The sequence below is a fragment of the Rhinolophus sinicus genome, linkage group LG16 (genome assembly GCF_036562045.2).
Source record: "Rhinolophus sinicus isolate RSC01 linkage group LG16, ASM3656204v1, whole genome shotgun sequence".
Taxonomy (NCBI): domain Eukaryota; kingdom Metazoa; phylum Chordata; class Mammalia; order Chiroptera; family Rhinolophidae; genus Rhinolophus; species Rhinolophus sinicus.
The window spans coordinates 17,094,865-17,116,036 of NC_133765.1; the positions used below are offsets into that span (position 1 = coordinate 17,094,865).

A 21,172-nucleotide genomic window follows, 5' to 3' on the forward strand; every position below is an offset into this window, starting at 1 on the left:
GATGAAGGCAGGGAGGGTCAGGTGTGCCCAATGGCTCACCTGTAGTCTATCCAGGTACTCCGCACCTGGTTAATAAAGCATAGAGCTGGAGGGGAGGGAATGAGCATGGCCTCTGAGGGTTAAATGAGTTTATACATACGAAAATATTAAGATGAAAATAAATTATGCCTTACTCTAAATAAGGTTAATAGAACTTCTTACACAACAAGGAAAAGAATTACAGAAAGAATCAGAAAACAAAATCCAACAATTTGGTGTTTATAAGTTACAGATACACGAATATAGCAAAATATATACACAAATTTCAAAAATAAAATGAGCTAAATAAACTGTCATGCAAATGCAAATTCAAGAAAAGCAAGGGGCTTCAATTATGATATTTGGAAGAGAAGTTTAAGCTAGAAGCATTAAAAGAGGCAAAGGGGGCACTAAAAGGCACAGTTTTTCAATATATCACTATTAAATATATACACCCCAAATATTGTACTTTATACCCTGCCTATTTCTCAAAAAGGAGTTGAGATAATTGCACGACTAACATAGCAACAACACAAAAAAGAGGAACAGAAATTGGAGGGAAACAGAACTAAATGAAGAAAAAAAACCCGCACAAAATCAGACTAAACTAGATCAGGTAAATGAGTGTTCTTAATTATTTTGGGGTCACAGAGCCCTTCCAAAATGCAGATGCTACAGACACCCCTCCCAGAATGGTTCATCATGCACATATCCACACAGCTTTGTTCAGTCCCTACGGGCCCACAACCTTTAAAACCCCTGCATGCTCAGATTCCTAGGCAGTGCACGGACCCGAGGTTCAGAACTCTGAAGTAAATAAAAGTTCGAGAAAGTATGGATTTGAATAAAATAATTTAAAAACTTAGTTAACAAATAGAACTGATGGGGTAAAAACACATTTCTTGGGAGTACGTAAATGCTTTATAAAAACTGATAATTATATTCAGGCCCAAAAAAGTTCTATGGATACTTAGAAATGTTGACACCACAATACAATAAGATATAACAGCAATGACCTAAGCAGTCATCATTTGGAAATATGGAAAAAATAATAACAACACTTGGGCCAAAAGGAAATTCCTAACATAAAAACAAAACAAAAAAATACCACATATCAAACTTATGGAGTGCAGAAAAAGCTCTAAGAAGAAATCATAAAACAAAGTACCCACATTTACTAGAAATATTAAAATATGATTAACTAATAATTAATCTTAGAAACATGAAGTATTAAACAAAAAAAAGGAAGAACGGAATACATATACTTTGACACAACAATTCAATTAGTAAACAAAATCAAGAGTTGATTTACAACACTCAACATCTGCCATGAAGAAAACAAGACAACAGAAACAAACAACTACATTCAAGGACAATTAAACGATTTTGAGGATGATCTCTTGTAACATTACACTGAGAACCTAAATAAAATGAAAGGAATTTAAATACATAATAAAATAGTGAAAGAAATTGAACAGAAGGAACTAGATTCTGCTCACACTTCCAAAAAAGTAAAGTACCTGTTCTTAACATGGTTATGTAAAGATTCTGTCAACCCTTCAGAAAGAGTCTTAATCCCTTGTTACATAAATTGTCAAAAGGAATAAAGGAGATGGGGGTTGGGGGAAAGAGAAAGTGCATATTCCAAAATGTGAGAGCATGAAATGACTTGTGAGTGGAGAGGGCGTCTGGATAGGGGCTGGCATGAATTCCATGTGGTTGTAGAGTGGGCAAACCAGATTGGTTGAAATGGGGTTTATGTGCAGAAAAGCCCCCAAAGGTTGGTTTTAAGGAGATTGGTGACATGTGCAAAGTGATGCTTTAAAAAAATCAACTTGGCTGGGGTGTGCAGAAGTACATGGAGAGAGACATCAAAGGTAGGAAACAGACAACCGCCAATAGGGACAGGCCTGGCCAGGGCTGAGATAGACTGGGGGGGTTGCCAAAGAGGTAGATCTTGGGGGGACTTGCAGCCCCACCCACACCGAGCAGGATCTCAGTATTCTCTCCACTCCTGGTAAATGGCTGAAGACCCTTGGTGCAGGCTGCCTGCCAACAACGTCCGGGCGCCACCTGGTCAGGCCAAGTCCGGCTGGTGGTGCAGCAGGTTCTGTTTAAATGTTACACATACTCACGCAGCAGAGAGGTGCTGGCCAGAGGTGATCCCAGCCCTCAGACCTGTCGCTTTAAAATCTCTGGCTACCAAGCCCCACTTACTCAGTAACATTTATGGCTTTCCCATTTTTAGTCATCAAAACTACATATAGCTGCCAAGCTGAGTTTCTGATTAGCTGAAATAACCAGCATTACCACCGTGGGTTCATGGGATTCCAGCCATAAACTTTTGGAAAACTTCAAAATAGCTCAGACTGCCTCCTCCCACACTGGCTTTGAGGAACCTGGGGGGAAAGCCAATACTAAAGATCCCCATGGCCACACGAAGGCTTGAGGGCCTGGGACAAATGCTTACCAATGGGCCAGACACGTCACTGTCAGAGCCCATTCCTGGGGGACTGAGAACGAGTAGCCATGTTCAAGCTCTGCTCAATCAGGACTTACAGACCTGACATTTGGGAGACGCTGGGGCTGTATGCGGGCCCAGCACAGGGCTCACAGCCTAGTTATGTGCTGGGATATCAGAACCCCCTGGGGAGCTTTAAAAACACACCACTGAGCCCCACCTCTGGGGATGCCACTGAAATGGTCTGTGTGGAATATGGGCTTGTTACTTTTTAAACCATCCCCAGGTGAATACCACTTAGCAGAGGGGAGGACAGAGAGGACAGGGACTGCCGCAGGGACACTCAGGATGGCCTCCAGGAATCGTCACAGGGCACCCAGAGCCCAGGATGCAAGCCTGAGGGAACGAAGGAAAGCCTAGTTTAATGAGGGCTGCTGCAAGCCCTTCCATTTCAGAACCAGACTGGGTCCAGCGAGGGGGGACTGTGGGGGGCCATGCCTCTCCGGTCTGCAGGGACAGTGTCTCTGTAGTGTCTCTGGTGGGACAGGGGTCATTCTGGGTGACCATCTACAGGGACAAAGCGCTTTCATGTGTGGTCTCCTTCTGAATGGGAGTCTTGTACCAACCATTAGTAGTATGTGGCCAGGTCCCACTATCCCCATTTCACGGATGGGAAAACAGCCTTGGGGCTTACTCGAGATCACACAGGCAGGAGGGGCAGAGCTGACACCTGAATCTGGACCTCGGATTGAATCACCTGCTTCCAACATCCTCCAGCACTGGAGGGACATAAGGAGGCTGCACAGCCAGCAGACCAGAAACAAGCCCGGCTGACGTCCAAGGCACACCACTGTCTTGGGGGCCTGAGTCTTGTGGAAGGGTGAGTGACTAATGCCTCCGGCCTGGGCTGAGACAGAGCTGGGCATCAAATGTCCTCTGGCCTGCAGGACCAAACCTCTACCCTCCCGTGAAAGAGCCCACCCTCACTCTAACACAGAATGGGATTAAGGGACCACGCCAGCAACTCACACCCTCACTCCCAACCCCAGAACGAATCCACCCAGACCCTCACTTTGTTCTGCAGCCTGGTTTGGTTGTCCCCACCAGTGCCCAAGCCAGGCAAAAGATTCCATTTTGTGGCTGAGGTATCTACTTTTTGGATTCCTTTTTCTTCAGCTCATTTGGCCTGTGAGCATGGTTACTTCTTCTCTAATAAAAGTGCCAGACTTCAGTATGATGTTCACGAGTTCACCCGACATCTTCATGGGTTTAATTAAACTCTTTCCCTCTTACGTGTATTCCTCTTCTGGAGTCTGGAATACAGGGCATAACGAAACCTCCTAGGCTTGGAAGTCAAATATAAGAATGAGAAAACCAAAGGCCGGCTCTCTTTTTGGGTGCACCTCCGTTCTGGTGGCCTTCCTGTCACCCCACCCTCTCTTCCGCTCAGTAAACCTGCTGAGCGCAGGGCACGTGGCTAGGACCAAGCGGGGTCCTTGCTGCTGGTGTGGGTGCTCAGGAGCCCCTAGGTTCAGCACTGTTATCAGGAAGGTGAGCAGGGCCTTGCGGACAAAGTGGCTGGGTGCGGGCTCCATCTGGGAAAGACCTGCAGGCTTTGGTGCGAGCACCTCGCTCTAGAGCTTCTCCCCAGCATGGATTTTCTGATGCCGAATGAGGTGTGAGCTCCCCCTGAAGGACTTGCCACATTTGTTACACTCATAGGGTTTCTCTCTGGTGTGGGTTTTATAATGCTCGATAAGGGCCGACCTGTGCCGGAAGGCTTTGCCACACTCGTTGCAGGCATAGGGTTTCTTCCCGGTGTGGATTCTCTGGTGCTGAATCAGTGCAGAGCTGTGGCAGAAGGCCTTCCCACACTGGCCGCACTCATAGGGCTTCTCCCCAGTGTGGATCCGCTGGTGCTCAATGAGGGAGGAGCTCTGGCTGAAGGCCTTCCCACACTTATGGCATTTGTAGGGTTTCTCGCCAGTGTGGGTCTTCCGATGTTCGATGAGGTTAGAGCTCTGGCTGAAGGCCTTCCCACACTCTTCACATTTGTATGGTTTCTTCCCAGTGTGAATCCTCTGGTGCCGAATGAGGTGGGACCTGTGACAAAAGGCTTTCCCGCAGAGATCACATTCGTGAGGTTTCTTTAGGGTGTGGATTTTCCGATGCTGGCTCAGGCCTGAACTCTGGTTGAAGGATTTCCCACATTCTTTACACTGATAAGGTTTCTCTCCAGTATGAATTCTCTCGTGTTTTCTGAGACTTGAGCTCCGACTGAAATCTTTCCCGCATTCCCTACACTCATAAGGTCTCTTCCCATTGTGGGTTTTCTGGTGCTGCGTGAGGGCTGAGCTCTGACGAAAAGCTTTTCCACATTCTGGGCATTCGTAGGGCTTCTCCCCAGTGTGGATGATCTGATGTCTGAGGAGGTGTGAGCTCTGACTGAAGGCCTTCCCACACTCACAGCACTCGTAGGGCTTCTCCCCAGTGTGAATCACCAGGTGTCTGAGGAGGTGTGAGCTCTGGCTGAAGGCCTTCCCACATTCCCGACACGCGTAGGGTTTTGCTGGCTGTGCAGTTCTGTGAGGTTCATTAGGTCCTGAGTGCCCCCTGCCCACTGTCTCACAATTGTGTTTACTGAGTTCTTCTCCACCAGGGATTAACGGACACATACTAAGGTCTGATTTCTGGAGAAAGGTTTGGCCAAATATTTCCTCATCTGGGGGTCTGTTTACGGGGGGGAGACTCTGATGCTGACCAGGGCTTGAGCACAGACTGAAATTCCCCTCATAATCATCGTGTTCTTCGTTTTGCTCCCCAAGAGGGATCTCCTTGTAGATAACAGCCATTTGCTCTAAACCTCTTTCCTGAAGAAAAGAGGCCCCCAGGTCCTCCTCTGGGAAAAGTTCTTGCTGCATCTCTAACCCATCTTCAAACACAAAGGTCTCACCAAGCTTGGATGCTGGGGGAACCTCCATTGTGAATCTAGTATTATCCCCAATGACTGTATTTCTTGAAAAACGTTCTTCTTTGGGACACGCTTACTGTTCTCACAATCTGAAAAGAAAACAAGGGACATTGTCAAGCCAGCAAGTCAAGCACCTAGTATGTGATTCCTTCCTGTGCCAGAATCTATGGTAGATGTAACAAAATAAGTGAAAGATACAATCTGGCCCTTGAGATGCTCCCCACTAGTTAGAGACCATTTGAATTTATCAGAAACAACTGCAAAAAGACAGAGAAACAGGCAGAATCAAGCACCGCAGCATGGTGTCTAGACTCTAAAGTCTGGACGTGTTCAGAAAGGTGGGCTAGATCAGGAAGTGGAGCCATGTGGAAATGGGGCAATACTCCACCTGCTGGAGGATGTTGGGAATGGGTGGTTAATGGAAAAGAGAGAGAGAGCACACTTTCCTCCTGTACTAGGTTAGCTGCACCCCCTCCAGTTAGCCGGGGGCCCCAGACAGAACCCTGGAAGTCAGCCGAGACCTTCTCCCTCTCACCTGCAGCTCTTATCCTGTTCCTTTCCCGAAGCTTTATTGAAGGGGTCTCTGTGGCCATTCTGCAGCCCAGGCCTCAGTGTGACTCCCTGAGACTATTTTAAGACTCACCTCCCAACTGGCTACCTACCTCCAGCTTCTATTCTTCCCTCTGGCCCATTTTCTACATTGACACCCGTGTCTATTACCCAAAACACATTTCTCTTTTTAGGATCTTGTGACAGCCCAAGTCCTTCACAAGCCCCTTCCCACATGGCCCTTCCAGCCCCATCTCCTGCCTCCTTCCACACACTCCTAACCTTCCAGCTCAGAAACCCATTGGCACTGCTCTTTTCCTCCTCCTACCAGGTCGCTCCCCCTTCTCAGACTGCCACTGGCACATCCTTCCAGACTCAGTCCAAATGTTCCCTCTTCTCTGCACCCTCAGACTGAAGATCTCAGGCATGCCCCCTCCGTGACCCACAGAGCTCTGCACACATGTCCATCACAGCAGTCACCACGCTGGATGGCAAACATCAATTGACAAGACTCTTCTCCACCACTGCCTGCAAGGTCCCAAAGGGCAAGTACATGTGCCTTTATTTTGGAACCCCCAGCGCCCAGCACAACGGGACAATCTCTACACACACATTGTTGAATTAATACTTGATTGAATGGAGGAAAAACCATTTGGGTTGTGCTAGACCTGATTGTCAAACTTGAACTCTTCATTCAAAAGAATTATTCCCTGGGAGATATAAATAAACAGAAAAAAGCATGGCTGCACCAGCTGAAGGAGGGAATTTTCATAGGAACAAGGAAAGAGACTAGAACACCCCATTCAGCACTCCATCCCCCTGTGGTAGCCCCTGAGGGAGCCCCTCAGGACCCCACTCAGAAACTTAGGTGCAAGCTAAAAGGAAACTCCTCAGGTACCATAATAATGATAACAACAGCTCATATATATTGATTCTCTATTCTGTGCTAGGCACTACTAGACCTGTCACAAGCACATCTCATTTAAGCTTCACAACTCTATACAACAGTACTATTATCCTTACCCTGAAGCTTAGAGAGTAACTGGCTCAAATAACATATTAATCAGAAGTCATGATGGAACTCATTTCTATTTGGAAATATTTTTTAATGAATTTTCAGCCAGTAGAAAGACCAGACGTGGGGGAAAAAACAAAACAAACAAACATGTACTCTCAAAACTTCTATGCTCATTTCAACTCTTACCTTCCTCTTCAGCAACCATAGCCTTCAATCCTTCCAGTTTTCTCACCCAACCTCATCAACCTAACATCCCCCCATGTTCACCCCATTCTCCTCCTCTAGTTCCACCCCTTCCCTGTCTAGCTTAGACCCTCTCTAGCTATAGTCAGTCTAACCATACATGTCACTTCAACTACTTCTCTGACCAGTATCACGTTCCTCCCTTTCTGCCCTGTTGCAACCAGCAGCTAATTCCTTTTCTGCCAATTTCTCCCAAAATGTTAAATGTTGCCAAGGAAAATCATACGACTGTGTATGGCACGAAGACCGACTTCAAGTTTCCAATTTCAGCTGGGACTTCAATACTCAGCTCTAGCATCCAATGACCTCCTTACCGCCAATCCCTCTCTTCTCCGTCCTCGTTCCCCACCCCTTCTGGCACTGCTCACCAATACCTCCTTCTCAAAACCCTTCATTTCAGAGGTTGCAAATTGGCAGCCTGGGGATCCTGCCACAGACTCGTTTTGTCTGGCTCTCAAAAGAGTTGGGCTTTTCCTTTTTGTTTGACTTAGCTGCCAATATGGAAAACTCAGTAGGGTTCTGGCTTTCTCTTGAAAAATTGGAAGATGTAACAATATGGGCCCACTCCTTTACTAAACCCACCTCAAGGTTTTCAGCTTGCTGGGCAAATCACCCCCATTGCTGTGCCCCTCTTTATTTCTTTGGTTTCGGAAAGGATTTTCCCCCCCGATTTTCATGCCCTCGGACCCCTCCGTCTTGGTATCTGTGGCTTGCAACTCTTCTGCCACTCACCTGTTAAATCCCGGTGTTTCCAAGGTTCCCTCCTTGGGAGTTTTCCATTCCCACTATGTACGACCTACACGCTGAAGTTTCCACTCTGTTTAAAAAGTTGGCAATCCTTTATCTGTCCCCAAAAATATTTTAAACGTTTTTGGATCGAAAAGCCAAAGGTCTGGAACCCCATGATTCCCACCTCTCTCGAGGCCTCCCCGGCTCCTCCTGCATCTGTCACCCCATCCTCCAGGGGCACCCACAGGGCCTGAGCACCAGGCGGACTCTCGGTCCGGTCAGGGTTTCCTGGCTGGAGGCCTGCGAGCGGCCGCGGACCCGCACACGAGTCCCGGGCGGCGACGCCAGTATCCCAACATGCTTCCCACCGATGAAGACGTCCGCACCCGGGGCCACCGGAGGGACAGGTGGGCAACCTGACAGAAGCGGAGCCACTCACCTGGTCCGGGGCGGAGCCGCTCACCTGGGCCAGGGCGGGGCCGCGGGCGGGCGGGGCGGGGCGGGGCCGCACCTCAGCTGCTCCAACCCGCGGCCGACGCTGTCTCCCTCCGCGGCTGCTGCTGACGCGGAGCCCGCGGCGGCCCGAACGCCCGGAGTCCCGCCCTCGCCGCGGGCACTTCCGGGACCGCTCTAGGCTGCGCGGAGGTCCTGGCGTCTCGGTGGTCCTGAGGTGCCCGCTGTCGCCGCGCGTGGCTGCCGGGCTCAGGGGGTCAAAGACGGGGATCAGGAGAGTTTTTCCAGTCGGCGCAGTGGATCTGGGCTGTCCCCAAAGGGGACAAAGGGACTGAGGGGCAAACAGAGCTGGGCAGGCGTTGGCGAGTGCAGGGGAGGAAACTGAGGCCAGGCCGGGTGGGCCGGCCTAGAGCCGCTGGCTGGAGGCCCAGTTCCCGCTGCACTTGCTCTGGGGGTGGGGACAAGCCAGGGGCCGCTGCGGCGTCTGGGGTCTTCAGGAGAAGGAGAAGGGGATCTCTGAGGGGAAGCTGTCACCTCGCACAGGCCCAGGGATTCTGTTAGCATCCACACTCCCTTCCTCGCCCTCTCTGCCCTCCCCTCCCCCACAGAGACAGAGATGAGAGGAAGGGCCCATTGAGGAGGCCCCAGGAGATGTCTGTGAGTGTAGGCTGGACCCTCTCTGGATCCTGAAGACCCCTCACTCAGTGCATTTGAGGTATGACCTCCAGGCATGAGACTTCTCTTAGGGGACCCGGGAGGGAAGAGGAGTGTGTTCTTGAAATCCCCATCCCACTCCCAGACGCTCAGCTCAGCTCTGCTTCTGATGCCAAGACTTGTCCCTCTCTGCAGTGCAACACGCTGGGCCCACCCGCTTGTAGGAGAGCCTCCCTCAAGGGACCACAGCCCTCTCACAGATCAGTAGAACACACTTCCTGAGAGGGAGGATGCTGCCCACTCTGCCCCTGCCATCTGCCCATCTGCCTTCAGCACCCTCCACTCTGGCCCTCAGGTGCCTCTGAATGTCCCCACCCCACCACCACCACCACACACGCACACACGCACACACGCACTCACACCTGACTCCCTGCCCCATCAAGGAGCAGGCAGAGGCTGTCCCTCCCCTAGCTAGCAGCCTGGGCTCCAGGGGCACCTTATTGTCACCCAGAGAGCGTTGAACCACAACCAGCCATGCAGAGCTGGGAGCAGCAAGGGCTGGTTCCTTTTTCATCTCCCTTCAGCTCCTTGGGTCACAGGAAAGCCAGACCACCAGCCTGAGCCCCCTGGGAGCCAGTGGAGAGGATTGGTCCCACCCCAAGAGTCTTAGGTGCTTCCTTTTCTGCACCAATCCCCAGAATTTCTATACCCCCACTCTCCCAGACCAACCGCAGTCACATTCTCAGCAGGGATCTCTTAGACCTCAGAATACGTATTGTTGACATGGTGGATATTATTAATCCATTTTGCAGAGCAGGAAAATCAAGGCTCAGAATGTTAGAGAGAGGACTAAGGTCAGGGACAGAAGAGGGAGACAGATAGGAAACACTCATCCCACACCCCACCCCTAGGGTATGTAGCCCACAGAGCAGTAATAATCTGCGTCATCCTCAGGCTGCACAGGGCTGATGGTCAGGATGCAGGCATTGTGGACTTCATCGTTGGCTGCCGAGAAGCGGTCAGGAACGTTTGGGGCCCGGTGGTGGTCCTCCTCTGAGCGGTAGTAGAAGAGGTAGCGGGGGGCGCTACCTGCTCGCTGCTGGTACCAAGACACACCGTATTCCCCAATGGTGGCATGGCGGGGACTGAGCATGCAGGAGAGTTGGGCTACTTGTCCTGGGAAGACCAGCAGTGCATCTGGCCCGGTCAGGGCTGGCTGGGAGACTGAGAGAGAGAGACCTGCTCAGGCCTGTCCTGGGCCCCTGCCCTATGAAGGCTTGGTCAGTCTCCCCAAAAGAGTTGTGTTCCTGAAGGACTCATGGCCTGGTGCCATGAGGTTGGCACTGGATGGGGCATAGAGTTGGCAATTCCTAGGTCCCTATGAGTGCCATGTTCCCAAGGATCTATGTTCAGTTGAGGGCCTAGAGTTCAGAGGGTGGGACTGATGGTCTCTGGGTCCTTCTGTTGCCTGTTACCACACTTGCCATGAAGATGCCTATCCCCTTGGTCACACTGGCTCTTCCAAACCCTCACCATAGACTAACCACCCCCAGGAAGCTTCCTGGGCTACACCATCCATCAGCTCAGCCTCAGGCTACTGGATGCTGGGGGGCTTCTTGGGGTTATAATGTTCCTGAGGCCCTATGAGATGGGGACCAGCCCGCACCAGGTTGCCATGTGAAAAACTCGAATGGTAACCAGCTCCAATCCCTTCTAAGACCCTAAAGAGTCAAAATTCAAAGGGACCCTAGATATCTGGTCATTCAGAAATAGAGAAACTGAGGCCCACACAGAGAAGTGACTTGCCCCAGTTCTAGGGCAGAGCCACCTGTAGCCAATTCTCCCCTCCACCTCAATGCACCTTCCAGAACCCATCCACTTCTCACATCAATTTGCTTCCTTTCAGGGGTCTTCTGGAGCTAGTGAAGTCTCCCATTCCACCCCCAGGCAAGCCAGGCTCAGAGAGGGCTCACCTGCCAGGAGCGCCCCAGTCAGAAGGAGGGCCAAGCGCCAGCAAGCCATGGCCAGAGGCAGGGAGGCAGGCGGGAGCTGTTCTGTTGGGTGTACTCCAGGTGCTTCAGGGTATGGGCAGAGGAGGCCACTGGACCACGACAGGACATGCAAATCAGCCCATTGACTGGGGGAGGGTGGCTGTGGCTGGGACCCAGCTGCCAGGCCCCATCTTCCCAAATGTGAGAGTCCTGGCCCCACAGGGCCTTCTGAAAATAGGAGCCAGACATCCAAATATATATTATAGCAGGGGGCTGCTATTTTTATAGCGGTATAACTCACAGATGGTAAAGTACACAAATCCCGTGTTTCTCCGAAAATAAGACCTAGCCAGACAATCAGCTCTAATGCGTCTTTTGGAGCAAAAATAAATATAAGACCCAGGTTTATTTTACTTTACTATAAGACTGGGTCTATAATATAATATAATATAATATAATATAATATAATATAATATAATATAATATAATATAATACCGGGTCTTATATTAATTGTTGCTCCAAAAGATGCATTAGAGCTGATTGTCTGGCTAGGTCTTATTTTGGGGAAATGGGGTCTTAAGTATGGCTTGATGATTTTATATATAAAATATATACGTACACACACACACACACACACACACACACAAAACACACACCATACCTGCAACCTCTACCCAGATCAAGATTTAGAACACTTCCATCTCCCCGGAAGTCTCCCTCACCTTCCTGCCCCTCTTTACCCCCAAGGGTCACCATCATTCTGACTTCTGTCACTTAGATCAGTTTTGCCTGCTCCAGAACTTGCAATATGAATGCAATGATAGTGTATCCTCTTTTGTTCCTGCTTCTTTTGCTCAACATTATGGGCGTCATCCACGAGTGTGCAGCAATGTTTAATTCATTTCCAGAGCTGTGTGTAATCCATTGTGTGAATAAACCACAATTAGTTTATGCATTCTCCTGTTTTCAGACATTTGGCTACTTTCCCAGTCTTTGGCCATTACAAATAAAACTGCTGTGAATACTCCTGTCAATGTCTTTGGTGCACCTGTGTTTTCATTTCTGCTGGACAGACACCCAGGACTGGAATTACTGGGGGGCGGGGGTAAGGAACGTGTACCTTCAGCTATAATAGTTACCGCCAGCGTTCCCACCATGCTTTTACTAATCTGCACTCCCACCAGTGGGTAAGAGAGTTCCAGTGACTTCACATCTTCACCAGCACTTGGCACGGTCAATTCCTTTCATTTGCCAGATGGAGGGGAGCTGGCTTCGGTTGGGATTGGTTCCTCATCTGGAAAGTGAAGATTAGCATGGTGCCAGTCCAAGGGCTGTGAAGATGCAAAGGTAGGGCATGTATTTATCATGCCTTTCATTTTCTGTGTTCTGATGCTTTGACACCTGGGGCCTTGCTGACCTTGGAGGGCTGACCCTCCCAGGGTTAACCAGGTTCTAGAGATACTTTTCAAATACAAACCAGCCAATCCCAAGCCCACCCCCCCAACCACCTCATTTATGGGGCTCTCACACTCAAGGCCACTGTCTACCTGTCCTAATCACCCAGGGCCGGGTACCAGATGATCAGGGAAGTCCCTATGTCACAGAGCCCACTGAAATTACTCCAGCTAGCCAATCCTGAGCCTGCTTTCCCTGCCTCACCTATTCCTTCCCTCAGAAACCAAAATAAAGGCTTCCGCCCACAGTTCCCCCACTCCTTGTGCCTCCTGACCCACCTGGTGCTTCTCCATGAGCCCCCCACCTGTGGCATGGTGTGCCCCCTCCTCTTGGCCACTGTGAGTAACAAACTATCTTCTCAATGGCAAACATCTCCTGATCTATTGGCCTTACCAGACCTAAATAATAATAAACTACTAAAACAGTACACTCTCATTAACTCTCAGACTGAGAGCTCCCTTCGGGGAGGTTATAAACTACCCCCAACAGGTTCCACTCTCCTTAGGGTATCTTCACAACCCTCAAGATAAAAGACCCCTCAGCAGTGCTGAAGACAACAGAGTGATGGTTGTCAGAGCTGAGACTCCAGGAGTGGCCATTTCCTCCAGAATCTGGCTGCAGCGACTCCTGAGCTATGTTCTGCAGGACTCAGGTCCCCAGATACAGTGATGTCCCTAGAAGAAAGTGCCCTGTGTTTAAATAAGTTTGGAAAATGCTGCCTGTTTCCACAGTACTGACTCTAAGCACTTGCCACTGCTGAGCATGGATATAGCACTTTAAAGTGTCATCGCATTTCATCCTCACAACCCTGCTAAGTTGTGTTATTACCCCTTTTTTACAGGTGGAAGCATTGAGGAAAGTGCTTATCCAGAGGCAGAGTGTGTCACGAGGCTGTGAGCTGGTGGAGGATCAAGGCCTCCTCACATCTGCCTCTCCATCCCCCACAAGACAAACAGCCTAATCATAGGCTGGGGATTGGAGATAGGGGACATTTCTAAAACCTTGGGGAAAAGGGAGCTGAGAAAGGTTGGGGCCTGCTCTAGATAGCCACCTGGCACCCTGGCTGGAGGGGTCTGGTGGGGGTTCATGGTGGAGAGGCAGGAGATAGAACTGGAGAGAAGAGACAGAAAGGAGGCGGAAGGGGACAAAGTAAGAGGCAAAATGAAGAGATATAGGAGAGGGAGAGAAAGTAAAAAAAAAAGAGGAGCACAGATGGAGAGGCAGAGAAGCAGATTAATGTGAGAACACAGAGACAGAAAACCAGGGAGAGGCAGAGAGGAGAGGAAGGAGGGGGAGAGAGAAGGAGACAAACCTGAGACAGGGAAAGATGGTGAGAAACAGGAGGGCAAGAGAGGGAGAGCTGGTAAGAGGAGACAGCCAGGAATCTGAGAGGCCCGGCCACAAACCAGGCAAAGAGGGGCAATGAAAAATGGTGTGGCCATGCTGGAAAACATTGCCAGTTTCTTGCAAACTTAAACACAGTCTCATGGTACAACTCAGAAATTCCTCTTGTGGTATTTATCCTAGAGAATTGAAAAGTTCGTCACACAAAAACCTGTAGGTGAATGTCTATACTGACTTGACTCATAATCACCAAAAACTGGTAACAACCCGAAATGACAGCAGGTGAATGGATCAACAAACTATGGTACACCCAGACAATGGGGCCCACCTCAGTGATAAGAAGGAACAAACTATTGACACATGGGACAACCTGGGTGACTCTCAAATGCATCATGCTGAGTGAAACAAACCAGCTTCATACTGTATGATTCCCTTTATAGGACATTCTGGAAAAGGTAGTGGTTGCCAAGGGCCAGGGTCAACTACATAGGGGTATAAAGGAATTTTGGGAAGGGATGGAAATATTCTATATCCTGACTATGGTGTTGGTTATATGAGATATGTCAAAACTCAAAACCCTAAAAGGGCGCATTTCACCGTATATGAATTTTACCTCAATAAATTTGATTTAAAAAGAAAAAGAAACAAGAACAGAAGAAAAGAGAGAGGAGGCTGGGAGTGAGAAAGAAGGCAGAGGGAGAGGAAAGCATGAGAGCACAGGGAAGGGAGCCCTGAGTTGGTGGGGACCCAATAAGGTTGGTGAGGATTGCATACTTTGGACAGGGCCAGCCCCACCCCCAGGAAAGCTCCCCCACTTTTAGCCTGGGAGCTCGGTCTGTACTGGTGGGGGGACATCCCAGGTGGTCTCTGGACATCTCAGGACGCCGACGCTCCAGCCCTCATGATAGCCCTGCCTCAGGAAATGCCCATACCCCCCACCCAGACCCTGTCACTGGGACACTGATGGGAAGGCCTTTCCTTCCTGGGCATCTTAGCAGCTCCAACTGCCATGGAGACCCGTTTGGAAGCTGGAAGCACCTGTCTCCTCCAGCTGCTCTGACCCAGCAAGCAAGAGGAAGAGGCTGAGGGTCTGGACAACTGGAGGAGCCCAGCCCCAAGGGTGGCCAAGCAAGGACCTCAGCCTGGGCCCACCCACCCACACACACACTATTGCATCTCCAGGCAGGGTCCCAGCCCAGAGGAGATTTCAGCTCTAGCTCTTTACTTCGTCAGGAAATCGGTGTATCTTCTCCCCTGCAACCATGTTTATCACAGTGCTGTTTGGAGGTAAGTGGGGTCCCCTGTCCCAGTAGATGGGTCCAAGAATGGTACATTCAGCTTGCTTCCCTCTGCCATGGGAAGGGGGAAGGCAGTGTGGATAAGGGGGATGCACATGGGATGGGGGTTTTGGGGAAGCAGCTCTGTGAGGCAGAGCCAGTGCTTGGAGTGAGTCCCTAGGGGGGAAAAGCCCAGCTGGGTACTGGGAAATTCCCATGAGCTCTTCTCTGAGAGTACCTGCCATGCCACCATGAAGCAGTTTTTAGACTACACAATCTCTTGGCTATTCAGTCAGTGGTCCTCAAGCTTCAGGGTGTTTCAGGCACCTGAAGCTCTAGCCACAGTTGCAGATTCCCAACTCCCTGGTTGGGAGGGAGTCAGTTTTGGGAGGGCAGCTAGTGTGGGAGGTTGTCCCATGTAGGAAGCATGAGTTGTGCCCCTGTCACTGACATCTCAGGAGATGGGTAATGGGGGGTACAGTCCTAATCATATGGCAGTATTCCCTGCTCTGGTTAGGAAAAGATGAGAGGGGCAGAGGGTCCCAGATTGGGGGGAAATGGAAGGTCCCATTTGCTCACCTCTGCCCCTCCCCCACAGCTGGCTGCAGGGAGCTGGTGAACCCCTGTTGCAGTCTGGTGACTCTCACTGCCCACCTGAGGAAGAGGCGGTAGGTGCCCCCAGATGGTGAGGGGGTATAGAGGGGTAACAGGGATGGAAGGCCCAGTGCCCCAGGCAGGGGAACCAGCCCTGCCCTGCCTCCCTCCCTGATCTCCCAGCAACCATTGCCCTCCTGGCTGAGGATGGGCACCTGGTGAACCTGGACAAGGGCCTGGCGGGGGCTCCCCGGGCCCCCTCCACAGGCAGCCCCCTGCTGCAGGAGCATGGGACCTATGTCCTCGTGCAGCTCATCAGTAAGTGGGGCCCAAGACATCACCCTGTGGTTATGTTGGAATGTAAGAAGGGGGGCAGCAGTCCAGAGACCACCCAAGGCCTTGCCCAGCCCCAACCCAATTTGGCAGGGACCCTTCCATCCAATGCCCTGTCCTGATCCCAGCCTGAGCAAGCAAACAAGTCCAGCATGGGAGGTAGGGTTGGGGACCACCAGGCCAGTCAGGAATCATTCTTCGTTCCTTCACAGAGGGGGAGGGTGGGGCTCCTACCCACTACGAGTCCCTATTGGAGAACCTGGATGACCAATGTCCAGAGCTGGCAGGTGAGTGTCATAATAGAGCCCTGGGGAGGGAAGGGAGCGCCTTCTCCCCAGCCCCGACAGGCAGGCCTTCCTGGGCCTTCCAGAGGAGCTGCGCTGGCTGTCAGGCCTACCCTCCATGGGCAACAGCCAGAGGAGGTGCCTGGGGAACTGGCCTTGCCATCAGGAGAAAGGCCCTCATTCAAGGGCCCAGAGGTTGGGCTCCCTGCTGTCCAGGACCCGCTGGCTGGGGCCAGCAGCCAGGTAAGGAGACATGGATACTTGGGGGGACACTCACACCCGGAAGTGGGACCCCTTGCCAAGAAACAGACACCTGTGTACTGAGAGATAGATCCCCAATGTCACCCCCATCACACACATATACCCACAAGATAGAACACACTGTACCCACGTGTCCCCACCACCTCACTGGAGTATAAGTGCCCAAGGGCAGGAACAGCCTGTGCCCAGTGTGACACAGGGCCTGGCTTTCAGTAGGTGCTCAATGAAGAACTGCTGAATGAACTCCTGAAAGCGGCAGCAGTGCGAGTGACGTCAGGGTTTGCACTGGGTTTGAAGGACCTGCTCCTCTGTTCCTGCAGGCCCCGTGACTGGGCAAACCATAGCCAAGTGGCCGAGCTGGGCTCAGACCCAGAGGTTGGCCGTGACCTCTGTCTTGTGTGATCATGCCCAAACAGACAGCAGCCCAGCAGCCTTCCTTTCACGGAATCAGGAATTCCTGAGAAGTTGTATTAGCAGGTGGGCAAAGTCACAGACAGGATGTGAGGTCACTGGGGGCCCCTAAGATGTGCGTGTAGAGAGGGGATCCAGAACAAGAGACAAGAAAGGTGGAGGGGGCAGGCATCCCTGAGAAGGCAGACAACCAAGATTCCAGCTCCCAGACTCAGCCGCTCATGAGGTCACCTGTTAATGCCTCACCACAGCTTTGACTGCCAGAGGCTATTGGATTACAACAGGGCTCCTCCCTCCCCACCCAGGAGGCCAGCTTAAAGTGAATCACCCTGCACCCCCTCACCCTGCCCCACCTCATCAACCAGGGTGCTCCTGGGAGACAGGCCAGTGAGAGGGCACACAGCAGGCTCGGGTCTAAAATAAACTATTTTAATTGCACATTTGTGGCTCAGGTCATCTATGGGGTAAGAAACCCCCTCCTTACTCCCAATCCCAGTTACATGGGTACAATCTGATGTCGATGTCATGGTCCGGCTGTCGGTGAAGGGGTGGAGGTGAGTGCAGGGCTGGCCCACGAATCTACTCCAGTCTGCACCAGTCTTCCCTGGTCACTTCAGGGCAGAGAGCTCAGGCCTGTGGAGGGAGGGTTGGCACACGCAGGTGGTCAGCCCGCAGGTGTAGGAAGAGGAGCTGCCCCTCCCGCCCCCACCTGGGCCAGAGGCTACTTGCTTACCATGGTTGTACTTGCACTGCTTCAAAGCTTCGCTGAAGCCCTCGCACAGGGTCAGGTCACTCTGAGTGGTGGAGCAGTCCAGGAACTGCTTGATCTCATAGGAGCAGGGCCCCAGCGGCTGAGGGGCACCACGGGCAGGGGCCTGGGGTGGTGCAGGAGGCAGCAAGGTCAGCTCGAGATTGGTACCCAGAAGTGGGTTCCAAAGCTAGGGGCCAACTACCCCTCCCCACAACCCCAACCCAGGGGGCCCTAAGGGTCCCAGACAGGCTGAGTGACCCAGGGCTGGCAGACTCAGCTGCTCCAACTGTGAAACAGGGTGAGCCCACAGCCCTCTCAAAGCCACTCAGCTGACACTAGTGCTGGGTGTAGACACTATTTCCCTGCTGCCTCATAATGGGCATGTTGGGCAGGTAGGAGGGGTGGGAGAAGAATCTAGAAAAGCCCAGTGCTCTGTTAGTATTCTCGGAGTATGAGCCTCACCCACATAAGTTCTAGCACCTTCCTGGCTCAGCCACACTGACCTCATGACCCTTGACCTTGCCACTAAGCCTGTATTTGGCTCAGGACTGGTGGGACGCCCAGTGGGGGACAGGTCAGCAGGGAGCAACCAGCTACCCTTTGCCCTTGGGTCCAGGGACTACAGTGCCTGACCTGGCAATGGGGAGACAGGACACTCAGGAATTTCAACAACGCTCCCCTCTACTAGGGTTAGGTGACCTTGGGCCAGTCTCTGAGTCCTATGGGCCTTGGTTTCCCCATCTCTAAAGGGCTAGTAGGCATCTCTCCCTGGGAGTCTAAGGACCTTGGTTTCATGGGAGGGTCCAGGAAAGTTTGCCTCTGAGTGACAGGAGGCCAGTACTGCAGAGTGAGGAATAGGACCCCAGTTGGGCAAAGTCCTGGGCCTGAGGCAGCTCTGGATATGCCTGGACACAACTCTCTGGACATTCCAGCTGGATTCCCTGCTCTGTGGCCTTCAGAGAAGTCAGCCTCAGTTTCTCTGGAGCGCGTTGCTCACCTGCTGAACAGCAGGCTGGGCGGGCTCTGAGCTGCCCCCGCTGAAGGCTCCGGTCAGGGCACTGCCCACGACGTGTCCCACAGCTGAGCCCACAGCTACCCCAGCGGCGGTGGACGCCATCTGCGCCATCAGACCTGGTTGGCCCGACGGAGCAGGGGCCGGGGCGGCGGCCGAGGGTGGGGGGTGCGCTGGCGGGTGGGCAGAAGGCGCAGCAGTACGGCTGTGGGGTAAGGGGGACGCAGGGTTAATCCTGGCCGGACCCCATACCAGAGGCCTGAAGGGTCGGCAGCCCCTGGAAATTCCCCCCTTTCCTCCTTCTGTAGGATGGGGCACCACCGTCTTAAACACGTGGTTGTGACACCCCCGACCCCCACCCCGCGCCAAAATGGCGCAGTTGTCGCCAAGGTCACGCTATCAAGTCCTTGCGGGTGTACCCGCGCTTCCCGAGCTCTCTCCCCACCGGGCCCCTGTCCCGCTCACACCTGGCTGGCCGGGCGGCCATGCTGCGGCTCCCCCGGGGCATGGTCGCGGCAATGGCACTCGGCTGAGTCGAGTCAGAGATGGCGTCAGTGGCGGCGGTTCTGTCTCGGGGACGAACAAGGCACGAAAGTCACTGCCGGCACAAGGGGCGGGGCCTCGAGGACACGCCCCCAGGGGGAAGTGCCCGGCGTTCGGCTGCAGTCCTCTCCCGCGGATCCCCCGGACCTATCCCTTCCAGCGTCCCCTCGTCTCGGCGGCCGTCACGACTGGAAATGTGACCCCGCGCCCTCCCTGCGCCTGGCTCGAGCTGTGTGGGCCCTGGGGATATGGGCCAGGGTCTCAGAGCGCGGAGGGTTTACGCAGGGGCGACAGGCCTGTTCCTTCAAAGCCCACCGCGGAGCGCAGGATGTGGAATTGGGTGCTGTCCCGTGCTTCAGGGCAGAAGAGACAGGGAGGCCACCAGTTGAGGCCGGCCCAGGAAGGGACCCCTCCTATCAGATTGGGTTTGCGGACTAACGGGTGGCCTCAGGGTTGCGGAGGGAACTAGAGCCGGGAAGATAAGGTACCCTGGAGAAGGCCTGGCGCGGACCGTCTCCAGAACTCCCGCCAGGGGGCGTCTGGAACCCTTCTTCGACTCCTTCCTGACCAAAATGCGCTGTAGGTACTGGCAGCCGTGGGCAGCACCGCCCCGGGGTGCGTTGAAGCTCCCATTGTAGTACTCCACCCCGCCTGACACCCCTGCCCCACGGATGCAGCGCCGGATACTCACAGCATTTACCCGACATTTAAGCACCATGCCCATCCCAGAGACCACGACCTGAGTGCCTAGAAGCCTTTGCGCACGCACGTTTGAATCCTGCGTCCTGGTGATTTTACCACCTTGGTTCCAGGCGAGGGGGAGGGCCGGAGGTGCGGATTTAGGACGCTTCCCAGCCCTTCAAGAACTCGAGGTTTTTAATGGTCTTTTCTGAATTCATAGTGAATTCATAGTGGTCATATTATTACCCTGACCTCTGACTTCTTTACTGCACCCCCATGACTTCTCTGTTGTACCCACGGGAGGCCTGGTGGTGGCACAGGGATTGTGGGGAGGGTGGAATCACCCAGAGCAAAATCATAGGGGGGGAGTTTGCTCCAAGTGGGAAAAGGAGGCCCCTCTGTGAGGAGGGAGTAAGGGAAAGAGGGGCGGGAGCAAGGGGACACACTTGGCACTCTCAGTTTTGTGTGTGAGAGGTGCTTCCAGCCATGTATGCCCGCAAGTCACAAGAACTAATGTGTTCTTACGACACAATCCTCTCAGCCAGCCTGTGTAGCAGGGCCCTCCCCTGATCCCCGTCTGGGCCTGGGCCTCAATTTTCTCCTCTCTCAAATGGAGGTGACCACCCACATTGTGGTGAGGTGAGCATGTGAAGGGTGCGCCATTCTCTCCTCACAGATATGCCAGGCCTAGTCCAGCCTCTACTGTTTTGCTGGTGCAGTTCCTGCCCACCCAGTTCCCATTTGCCAAATTGGCCCATCCTACTGGGCTTATCAGGGAAGCCCTCTGTGACCAGCCCACCTTGCTGGGTGTACAGTTGGTTTGCAACTATGGCCCTCCACCTCAGGCCTGCACTGTGGGTGATTGGTGGACTGCATGTTCCCCAAAGCACAGCCATGCACCCCTAGAGACACTCAAGACCACTTAATGAATGTTTCTATTTAAATAATTATATATTTTCAGGTATATCGGAAAAAATACATATTTAGCTCATCAAATCCATGAGTTCTTGACAAATATTGCTAAGAATGAGGCTGAAGTAGGCATTTTGATTTTGAAAAGTGAGTCACTGTAGGGCCGGCTGGATGGCTCAGTTGGTTAGAGCACAAGCTCTTAACAACATGGTTGCCAGTTCGATTC

General features: G+C 52.3%; 4 protein-coding genes across 7 annotated transcripts; 1 reads left to right on the forward strand and 3 right to left on the reverse strand.

Annotated features, from left to right (window-relative positions):
* Positions 1–242: 242 nt before the first annotated feature.
* ZNF70 (zinc finger protein 70) lies at positions 243–9,725 on the reverse strand. 4 transcript variants are annotated; one of them, XR_012492566.1, is made up of 3 exons: positions 7,993–8,422; positions 3,552–5,539; positions 243–2,875 (listed from the first exon to the last, which is right to left on the reverse strand). XR_012492566.1 is itself a non-coding variant. In XM_074321137.1 (3 exons), the coding sequence occupies exon 3, from the start codon at positions 5,458–5,460 to the stop codon at positions 4,114–4,116; it is 1,347 nt and encodes a 448-aa protein (XP_074177238.1). In that variant the 5' UTR covers positions 5,461–5,539; positions 7,993–8,104; positions 8,453–9,725; the 3' UTR covers positions 243–4,113. The 4 variants fall into 4 exon arrangements, 3 of the variants coding, with proteins under 3 accessions (XP_074177238.1, XP_074177237.1, XP_019565732.1); XM_074321137.1 differs by adding an exon at positions 8,453–9,725 and having other exon boundaries at positions 243–5,539; positions 7,993–8,104; XM_074321136.1 differs by adding an exon at positions 8,429–9,725 and having other exon boundaries at positions 243–5,539; positions 7,993–8,104.
* A 144-nt stretch (positions 9,726–9,869) lies between these two features.
* VPREB3 (V-set pre-B cell surrogate light chain 3) lies at positions 9,870–11,220 on the reverse strand. The gene is made up of 2 exons (XM_019710176.2): positions 11,070–11,220; positions 9,870–10,320 (listed from the first exon to the last, which is right to left on the reverse strand). The coding sequence occupies exons 1-2, from the start codon at positions 11,116–11,118 to the stop codon at positions 10,004–10,006; spliced, it is 366 nt and encodes a 121-aa protein (XP_019565735.2). The 5' UTR covers positions 11,119–11,220; the 3' UTR covers positions 9,870–10,003.
* A 3,929-nt stretch (positions 11,221–15,149) lies between these two features.
* Positions 15,150–17,038, forward strand: LG16H22orf15 (linkage group 16 C22orf15 homolog). Its single transcript, XM_019757687.2, is given in 6 exon segments — positions 15,150–15,174; positions 15,763–15,849; positions 15,942–16,076; positions 16,304–16,378; positions 16,462–16,618; positions 16,957–17,038. Coding segments are annotated over 6 exon segments (561 nt in total).
* Positions 17,039–17,455: 417 nt separating this feature from the next.
* Positions 17,456–19,438, reverse strand: CHCHD10 (coiled-coil-helix-coiled-coil-helix domain containing 10). Its single transcript, XM_019710188.2, has 4 exons — positions 19,278–19,438; positions 18,796–19,015; positions 17,781–17,922; positions 17,456–17,680 (listed from the first exon to the last, which is right to left on the reverse strand). The coding sequence occupies exons 1-4, from the start codon at positions 19,316–19,318 to the stop codon at positions 17,661–17,663; spliced, it is 423 nt and encodes a 140-aa protein (XP_019565747.1). The 5' UTR covers positions 19,319–19,438; the 3' UTR covers positions 17,456–17,660.
* Between the last annotated feature and the right edge of the window lie 1,734 nt (positions 19,439–21,172).

What these genes read in the sequence shown, in the direction of transcription:
- VPREB3 (XM_019710176.2), bottom strand. Translation starts at nt 11,118, where the DNA reads ATGGCTTGCTGGCGCTTGGCCCTCCTTCTGACTGGGGCGCTCCTGGCA. An exon ending in GACTGGGGCGCTCCTGGCAG is followed by an intron (nt 10,321 to 11,069) that starts GTGAGCCCTCTC and finishes TCTCTCTCTCAG; the next exon opens with TCTCCCAGCCAGCCCTGACC.
- CHCHD10 (XM_019710188.2), bottom strand. Translation starts at nt 19,318, where the DNA reads ATGCCCCGGGGGAGCCGCAGCATGGCCGCCCGGCCAGCCAG. An exon ending in ATGGCCGCCCGGCCAGCCAG is followed by an intron (nt 19,016 to 19,277) that starts GTGTGAGCGGGA and finishes CTTACCCCACAG; the next exon opens with CCGTACTGCTGCGCCTTCTG. An exon ending in CCCAGCCTGCTGTTCAGCAG is followed by an intron (nt 17,923 to 18,795) that starts GTGAGCAACGCG and finishes GCACCACCCCAG; the next exon opens with GCCCCTGCCCGTGGTGCCCC.
- ZNF70 (XM_074321137.1), bottom strand. Translation starts at nt 5,460, where the DNA reads ATGGAGGTTCCCCCAGCATCCAAGCTTGGTGAGACCTTTGTGTTTGAA.